This window comes from Nannospalax galili, unplaced genomic scaffold (assembly GCF_000622305.1).
Source record: "Nannospalax galili isolate Female #2095 unplaced genomic scaffold, S.galili_v1.0 scaffold346, whole genome shotgun sequence".
Lineage (NCBI taxonomy): Eukaryota > Metazoa > Chordata > Mammalia > Rodentia > Spalacidae > Nannospalax > Nannospalax galili.
In genome coordinates this window covers 8502984-8512744 of record NW_008357637.1, presented here as the reverse complement: position 1 = coordinate 8512744, position 9761 = coordinate 8502984, and the positions used below count along the sequence as shown (strand labels likewise).

Genomic DNA, 9761 nt, shown 5'->3' with positions numbered 1-9761 from the left:
CCTAACTTCCCTCAGTGATGGACTAGGACCTGAAGTGTATGATGAAACAAACCCTTTCCTCCACTAAGTTGCTTTTGGTCAGTGTTTTATCACTTCAATAGAAATCAAACTAGAATAATCATGAACTACACAAATGGAAGTTTAGTGTGCTGTGCCTTTCTACTGATTTTCAATTTGCTTCCCCATTATTACCTACAGCAAGGTGGGAGGGGGCATCTCTTTGTTGTCTCATTGTTTTCACATCTTTCTTTTTCCTTTCTCCTTCCCTTCCTTCATCCTTCTAGGCCAAGACACTTTGCATGTATCAAGAAAACAGCACAAGGAAGACAATTTTTCTGGGCTCTAGCCACCCACATCAAAGTGTCTGCTCAGTGTAATCCCAAGAAATTATCCATAAAAAGTGACACTGTAAGGTCCTCATATTTCTGTGATTAGACAGTGTCAGGATGAGTCTGGGTACCACACCAGAAATGCACACTGGGCCAGACTGTTGAAAGCCCCTGGGGCAATTGTTGTGTTCCAGGAAGGTTGGAATACTTTGAAATAGCTGGGCATGGGCATGTAAATCTCAAATCCCAGCAACTGGAAGACTGATACAGGCTTGTAAGTTCCAGGCCAGCCTGGGCTACATAGAGAGACTTGTCTATAAAAATAAACAAAGAAAAGGAAGAAGCTGAGACACGGGAGGAAACTGGTTTGGACACCAGTAGGTACTTGCTTTGATCTATCTGAAAGTGTTTTTCTTCCCCCAATTAATTAAGAAATTAATTGACTTGGAGGTCAAGACTGATAAATACTTGCTTTTAATGTATGTATAGGCTAAAACAGGATACACTATCTCTGGTTTATCAGAAGTGGTTCTACTAGTGACAGGAAATATTCTCCACAAAAACCCAGTTTCCAAAGAACAACTTTTGGATAAATATAAACTCATCCCTAGGACTTGTGTAAGAGACCAGAGAAAAAAAACAAAACAAAATGAAACAAAAAACTTTCCTTGAAGTGATTTTGAGTTTCCTGCAGCCTTCATAGACTTTAGTTTTACTTACATACCCCAGAAACATGGAAAACTGAAGCAAGATGTTTAAGTCTTTCCATATAAACAAGTTAACAATTCAGGAAAAGATCAAATGTGCTAATATTTGACTTGAATGCATAGTTAGGACATGAAAAGGCCTGGAAATACAGTGTAAGCATTCAGTCTTCTCTCCGTATTGTAGCTGAAGTTTCTTGCTGGAGATAAAAACATGCAACTTGGTAATTTCAGTCAACATAATACTATAGAAAAGTCACCAGAACATAATACACAAAACCTGAATCTCTTTACGTAATTTGTCTAAAATCCTTTGAGCATCCTGCACTGTTGCAAAGGTAACATTCTTATACATGGCATTCATTGAGGAGCAAGATTTTATTTTGAAGTGGTACAGATTAGGCAATTCTTTTTGTGTATGTGAAGAATTACCTTTGTTTGGAAATCTAACTGTATACTGTTTTCCTGTGGAAAGTTGATTGACATTCTATTTGAAGCATATTTTTTTTTTCAAACTCAAGTTGACTATCCATCTAACAATACTTGACCACCATCTTTACACCTTCATTTATAAGCACAGTAATTTTATGTTGGAGTTTTTTCAAACAGCAATTTGTAAAATGTATCCTTTTTAGGGAAGAAGCAGACCTGGGTAAAGATGAGGCTGCTAACTTTGCTATGAAATTGTCTACTGGGACATCAGGAGTGGGCTTTGTGGGAGGAAGCCCCTTCATCTTTCCTACCAGCCAGGACCCTCTCAATCCATGGAGCACTCCCCTTAGACACCCAGACCAGTTCTGGAGGGGAGGCAGGGATAGATCTGAACTTTGAGGGTCAGCTTCTGGCTGCATGAGAGTGTCTCCAAGAGTGCACATGAATGGTCTCTAACATCCATCTTGTCTTTTAGGTTTCAGAGTTCTGCACTCACTACTCTGTCTCATTGTAGAGCTGGTTTTGGGCAGAAGCCAAAGTGACAGAGTGGCAGAGTGAGCCAGAAGTCATTGAATTCTAAATTCGTGTGTGCATGTGTGTGTGTGTGTGTGTGTGTGTGTGTGTGTGTGTGTGTATATACAGTTTGTAATGCTGGGGATAGCCCAGGGCCTTGCATGTACCAGGTAGGTATTCTACCACTGAGACACATCCCAGATCTTGGTTTTGGTTCTTGAGTGACCTTCTTACTAACACCTGAATGCTACTGCCCTAGAACTTCAAAGAACTTATGTTGGGGCAGGGATAAGAAGTGGGGACAAGCCCATACATCCCCCTTGTGCCTTGGAAGGTCTGTTACTATGTGCTTGCTTGGTCCAGGTCCTAGATCTACTCAGAATCTTCAGAGGGCAACTCTAAACAAACATCCAAATGATTCTATGGTCCACCTGGGATCCATCCACATGCCCAGTAGGAGCATGTACCTGTACCACTCAGGAGAATGGACTTCTCTTTGCTAGATTTTAATTCTTTTACTTATTCTTTTGTTTTCATCAGCATTTATTGCAAATCATGCTGTACTTGCTGGGTTTGGAAGGACAAACTTTTTATCTCAGCACCCAGGAGGCAGAGACAAGTAGATATCTATGGGTTCCAGGCCAGTCAGAGCTACACAGTGAGATCCTGTCTCAAAAGACCATGCTGTTTGATTACTTCTGGCAAGTTTTATCCTTTCCATTTATAGAATCAGGGGTTTCAGAACAACAGAAATAAGCTTTGAGTCTCCACAGTGGCAAGTTCACTAGGCTCCAAAACTTCCTTTTCAATGTAGGCTTAGCAGCTTTGTTTCCAGATAAGGAGTGGTGGCCTTAGAAGACACAAGAAGCAGCCTGCTTGAGCACTGGAAGCTTCAAATGTTTGTGATCACAGCAGAGGGACTGTTGACTATGCATGGTACATTTCAAAAGACTGGAAGAACAGACTTTGAAGTTTTCACCATCAAGAGATGATCAGTGTTTGAGGACACAGATCTGTTTAACCTGATTTAAACATTAAACAATGTATACAGGTATCAAAAACATCACTAGGTACCCCACTCATGCACAATTTCATGTTTTGCATAAGTAAAATAAGTTTAATTTTTTAAATGTTTATTATGTGAATGTAGAGGCTGAAGTGAATAATAAGCAGCTCAGCAGAAACTTCTCCAACATCACCATTATCATCATCATCATCTTCTCAAGAGCAGCCAATCTGGATTCCCACAAATTTGTTGGCAAGTCTCTCATTACAGAGTGGAGGAAAATGATTTCAAAGGTTTCCTCTGTCCGCAGTGGAGGAAAATGATTTCAAAGGTTTCCTCTGTCCGCAGTGGAAGAAAATGATTTCAAGGGTTTCCTCTGTATCCTAAGCCAGTCTAATGTTAACTCTGGGCTCCCAAAGCATGAAAACTCCTTTAACTTACACAGCCATTTTGTATAAAAAAGTTTTCTAAGCAAATCTACAATTCTTGCTGGGCTACCAGAACTAGAATTTAGTGTGGCCTTCTTTCTCTTGTAATGTTTAACTACTTGATGCTTGACTTAGGGGCAAAAGATGGGTGAGCTGGCAGATACCTGTATGCACACAGCCTTGTAGGAGGATCCCATACAGTATAAATACAAGAAAATACTCACAGTTTAAGAAAAAAAAAAGCAGACCAATAATTGCCTCTGGATGGTTATGGAAAATTACTCAGGGCTGGGGAAACTTCTGGTGGTGGTGGTATGACTGTGGTATCAAGGACTGGCTACAAAGTGAACATGTAGCAAGTGTTGTTCAACTGTGACAATTAGGTAGCAGGTATATCTTAAGGTTTAAATTAAAGCATAGCAACTACTTTAATTCCTAAAGACCTCGAGATGAAAAATTAAGGGACAGTAGATGCCTAAATCAGTAATTTCAGCATAATAATCCTCTTTAACAGCACAAGTTCAGCTGCTTAGTTTATTATCTAAAGGAGTTAGAAGCAGGTGGAACCCAAAACTCATCATTCTTTTGTATTCAGCTTATATTTTAGAAGGTAGGCATGACCAGAGACAAAATTTATAGAAAATACGAACTTTTTGTTTTTTCTTTTTAAATATTTTATTTATTATTATTTTATGTGTATTAGTGTATTGCCTGCATGTATGTAAGTGTACCCATGTCTTGCAATGCCTGTGAAAGTCAGAAGAGGGTGTCTCATTCCCCTGGAATTATGGATGGTTGTGAGTCTCCACTCCAATGCTGGGAAGCAAGCTCAGGTCCTCTGCAAGAGCAGCCAGTGCTCTTAACTGCTGAGCCATCTCTCCAGCCCCATTTTTGTTATTTTTTCAAAGTAACTAATAATATGTATTTACAAATAAATTTTAATTCATGAAGAATTAACAGTTTTCAACAGCAGAGTAAATGACTCATTTCTAATATTGAATGACTAAAACTGCACATAAATACTGCATACTTCACAACACTTAATGACACAGTGCAAAATAACACACATGTGTATCCATGCCCTTCACTATGTTAGGACCAAGTCAGATGTCTTGAAAAACAATGGATGTGTATGATGCTAAGTGCTCTTCCACTGAGACACCTGTAAATTGCCTGTACCATGGAGCATTAATAGCTTACGATGTTGGGCATGTTGGTTCATCATAGCAATCTTCAAGGAACTCATTCTTTACGTTTCAGTTTGGAAGAATTAAAGCCAAATACTCCTTATAAAATTTGCCATTCTCTTTCTAAGAGCACAGGCTGCAATAACAGACATATGACCTTGAAATGATGTTAAAATTTCTATTTAAGACAAAGAGTCAAGGCCAGGTGTGGTGGAGCACGCCTTTTATCCCATCACTGAGGAGGTAGAGGCAGGCAGATCTCTGTGCTTGAGGCCAGCTGGTCTATACAGAGAGTTCTAGACACCTAGAGTTACACAGTCTCAAAAAGGGGGAAGAAAGGAAAGAAAGATTCATGGACAGTACAGCTTAAAAGTATAAATTTTACAAGAAAGGCTCAAGGGTAGAATTAGCGTGATGTGGTGTATTTCCCAAAATCCATGAAATTCTTTGCAAAAACAAAACAAACCAATACTTTAAGTTCCACATACACACTTTTTTCCTGTATTTCCCCCCAAAGAACATTTCTAGAGCACAAAATAGATTCATAATGGTTTAATTAGATACATATTATATATCCTGAACATAATTGCTCTCATAGAAATAAACTAATATTTTGTACACAAACTTTATTTACTGTGCCACATTCATAATATACTGAGCCAAGTGCAAATATGTATTACACCCCCTGGTGTGTGGAGCACTGCTCCCACAAACACTTCATTATTTAGGATGACAGAGAACAAGATTAGACAAGATGGATAATTAAAACCCACAAGTAATAACAAAAATGTCCTTTCGACGATTATGGTAATAAACTCGTCTCTGGCCACAGCTGCAATCAACATTAAGCAAAACAGGTTTAATCAGGTTTTCTTCCCTAGCATCCCATCTCTTCTCCAATGGGACAAGATCTAATGATTGGTTAGTGGTCATGTGGAAAAGCATGGGACCACAGTAGTTAAGAAGGGCAAAAGGTTTGGAAGATTGACAAGGTGGCATCCTTTGTACCAACGACCCCTTGGTTTCCTCTACCCAGAAAAATCTATTTGGTGCCTGCCCTCACACCACCTAACATGTACCATTAAAAGGTATCTTAAGTGAAGTTTATTTTCTGCCTGGAGATTATAGAGACAGTGTTTTTAAGTAATCCATGAAAAGTAATAACAAAAATAACAAGAACAACAAAATATCAGCAATACTGGAGAGTAAATTTGCACCTTGGTAGCAGCATTCAAAATAAAAATAATTCATTTTTGGTGCACCTCTGGAAACGCTGGTGTGTGTCACTGATCAGTTCAGTCTGGACAATCCACAAGGTCATTGCTGTTTACTACTGCTTTCTTGAATGACTGTCTAACTTGAGGGACAGGAGCTTGAAAATAAAGCATGAGGGAACATCAAGCCCTCCTCTGTTCCAGATCATTTTTAAGGGAAAACAAATTAGAAAGTACCCAGAAATATAAAGGTTTATATAAAATTCCAAAGAATATATCACATTTTATCAAGATAATAAGCTGCCATTCTACTGTTTTGCAATTTAGTTTCAATAGCCCAAATATTATATAAATGAAAATTCCAACAGGGTAAGCCTCATAACTTTATAACTACGTGACTTGAAAGAGGGATGAGGCCTTTACACCAAGCCAGTGTTCCATGGGGAAGATGAGTGACTTGGAGTCACAGGAGAATCTAAAGCCTATCTGATGACTTGATGGGCATAATCAGGGACTCTGAATCTCAAAACAGATTCAAAATATGAACCTTATACAATGCAACTGTAATTAATATGGCATTTTTCTCATTTTCATCTTGAAATCTTAAAGAGTTCCAGTGAGACCTACCATCACTTACACTGCTCATATTTGTAATCTAAGCTATCTAGTCAAGGTCTTGCCTACTATTTTTTCCTTATTTCTTGGTAAGCTTTTCTCTACTATATAGGCTAGGGTAGTAGTTGCTTCCCTGATGGGTCCTGAGTCTTCTGCCAGTTCTTTGACTGGTAGGGTATCTTCTGCTCACCTCACTTTCCCACTTTCTCCTTGGAATCTTTTCTTTTAGGCTATTGTGAGGCTGTTCAGGGAAATGCTAGCAAGTACAGATGAGACCCATTTTAAATAGAATTTTTAGCTTTACCAATTAGAGGAGAAACAACTTATATGAAAAAGTCAATAGGATTCTAATTGAGTTCTAATTAAAATTAGACATAATTGAAGTGCAGACAAACAAGTATCAAGATGAATGAAAAAAACAGTTCATGAAAAGGGTTACTTTACAACTGCAGGACAAACCACTTAGATTTCAAACGGGAGCCTAAAGAGCCGAGAACCATAGGGAGAGGGGTTGCTAATGTGGGATGCTTAGCTCTGGAGAGGGCTTACGGAGTTTACTTTGGAACCAAATTCCATCCTAATGAATGCAAGTTGTGTGCGTAGTATATGGACTTAGATGAAAGGAGGGATGAGTTTTACGATAACTAAAATATTGTTACATCTACTGGAAATGTTAGAGTTTTCCTTTATGTTCTTAGCAGTTTTTGGTTTGATGGTGAATTAATCGTTATTGGGAATGCTTTGCTGAGGAGAAATAACACCAAAATCAGTGCTCTTAACAAAATATAAAATGTCACTAACTTTGTTATCAGAGTTTAAAATAACAGTTAAATTCTATGGTAAGAATCTAAGAATAAAAATCTAACTAACAATAAAATATAAGTAATTTTATAATTCACTACAGGCATTTATATAGCCATGTACATGCAGAAACTTAGGAATACCGGTGCAGGACTGCTACAAAACTTTCTGTATACTAGTGAAGGAAAAACAAATCCTGAAGCATTCAAAACATTTTTGCCCTTCCCCCTTTTTAGGATGGATAAAATGCTTTAGCCTAAGTTTTATATCTCTGCCTCTAGCAAGGTAAATGATTAAGATGTAATCATGTATCACGTGGAGTGACTTGACTGAGAAAAAGAAATGCTTTTGCATAAGATCCATTTACATAATGCAAACAAGCTACTGGCATTCTTGCTTTTGTTCTCTGTGGCATCTGAACATCGTCAAGGGGTAGGCATGGGTCAGAGATGTGCTGCCTGGCCTTGTGCTTTACTCAAAAGCAGTGTCTTTATGGTACCACTAAGCTCACATGGAGGAAACTCCAAAGGTTTTTTTTCTTACTTCCTAATACAGTTTTAACACTGATGATGTCCAAATCAAACACAGACTGTGCCAAGTATCAGGGCACAATGTGAGGTTAGATAGAAGAGGAATGGTTTATCATTTGGACACAGGACAGGAACTTAATGAACAACATGAATACAGAGATCTACTTAGTGCATCTTTCCCTTCTTGCCCTGCAGACCCACCATACAGTACTTGACTTATCAAAGGAAAGCATGTGGTTTTCCTTATTTATCCATTTATATTAGCTGAATCAACATTCTGATCCTGAAAGTGAATCATGCCAGGATTCTAAAGATCTGTCTTTCACATACACCTATGAGCACACATTTAGAAAATGGTTTATCTTTGCTTCATTTCTTAAGGCATGAACAATGGCATAAAGATGGAACAGGTTCTGGGAAGTATCATCTGTTTTGACGAGGCTGGCACAAACACACCACATAAAACACACTTAGAGTCTGAACTGACCGACTGCCATGGCCCAGGAGCTCCTAAGGTAAATGGATGGTGCTTTCAGACAACTGACCACACAGGTAGTTTGTATGTCGCATTAAACTCTCTTGACCGCCTTTAAGCACCGAGTACAGTTTATTTTTCTTTACCAGCTCTTCCGACTTTGGATTTTATATTTACCTTCTTTTATTCTGCTTTCTGAAGAGGGCGTGGATTTTATTTATTTATTTTTTTTAAGGAATATGGTTGCAGCAAAACAGAAAGGATCCAAAAGTGGTTAGGAGCCTTGTCTAATGCACTTTTGAAAATCCATTATAAAGATGAATAGAAAAGCAAATGGGAGGTTTTCAGTCGACCCAGAAACCACGCGTAGCTATAAGAAACATAATTGTGCATAGTTATTTATTCATTCAGAGTGCGATATGTTGCCTAGCTCTACGTTTCCAGTTTACCAAAGAACAGGGCTGTCTACTTTGCTAAACCCAGGCTCCTTCCGAAGCTCCCAGTAGGTGTCATTAGAAACCCAGGCTTCTCTTTGATTTGCATCAATAACTTTTCTGTGAAGATATAAAAATCAACGTTAGCCATAAATCATATCAAGGTCACCTGGTGCTTGGATGGTCTAGATTAGCTATACACATGCAATATATGGATATATAAGTCACTTAGTAACCTACTTGCCAACAGGTGATAACTTAGCTATTTTGGGCCAGAAATGAAGTCATTTTTGTTGTCAAATGCTTGAAATAAAAGTAAGGAGGAAAGACTAAGGGCAGCAACATATTACCTCTACCTCTGGACAGGGATAGAAAGGACAGAGCCCTGAGTATAACTACACCAATACTGTAAGGAAGAGCTCTGGCCACTGACTCATAAGAGTTCTTGTTTTCCTTTCAGGGAACAAAGAAACATCAGCAGCTATGAGCTTCTGTGAAGCTCATGTCTGGAGGGCGCACAGAAGACCTTGGAAGGGCACACTGCAGAGCCCTGAAGGGCGAGGCTACATTTCCACCCTAGTTTGGCCATGAGGTCGCAACTCTAAAGGAGAGGATGCTGTCCTGAGCTTTTCTATCTAGGCTCAGGGGGATGACAGATGGATCTGGAAACTACAGATCCATCTGTGTGATGTTTATATAATCCCTCAAATAATCCTCTAGTAATCACCTTTGATCATCCCCACAGTGTGGGACCAAAGCTGAGTAGACACAAGCTCTGTATGAGAAATAAAATTAAATGCTAAGTCATGGTGCCCTTGTGGGCAGAGCCCACCGAGCGCCTGGGTAGAGTGGGAACACATTTCTCCCATTCTAAAGTGTCCAGCTAAAGGACAAAGCCATCTGAGGGAGACCCTCACTGTCACTGTCCACAGAAAGAAAAGACCCATTGAAAAGAATTTGCTTTTATGGTTACCAACTTTTAACAACCACAAAATCTGATTCAATATTTTCAGTGTTCAATGTAAAAATATCCTAATCAGTTTAGTTTTCCCACCTTTAAGTTCCCTGGCCACTCTCAGATGCTTATTTTCTT

The 9761-nt window shown here is 38.9% G+C and overlaps 1 protein-coding gene across 6 annotated transcripts in view; it reads right to left on the bottom strand.

Annotated features, from left to right (window-relative positions):
- Positions 1-4892: 4892 nt before the first annotated feature.
- Osbpl6 (oxysterol binding protein like 6) overlaps positions 4893-9761 on the bottom strand; it is a 216951-nt gene continuing 212082 nt past the window's right edge. For 5 of the 6 annotated variants that reach the window (XM_029557253.1, XM_029557252.1, XM_029557254.1 and 2 more), the window contains one exon: positions 4902-8788. In XM_029557253.1, coding sequence (XP_029413113.1) covers positions 8680-8788 — 109 coding nt within the window. In that variant the 3' untranslated portion in view covers positions 4902-8679. Of the gene's footprint in view, positions 8789-9761 lie in introns of all 6 variants that reach the window. The other variant, XM_029557255.1, reaches the window with a different exon arrangement.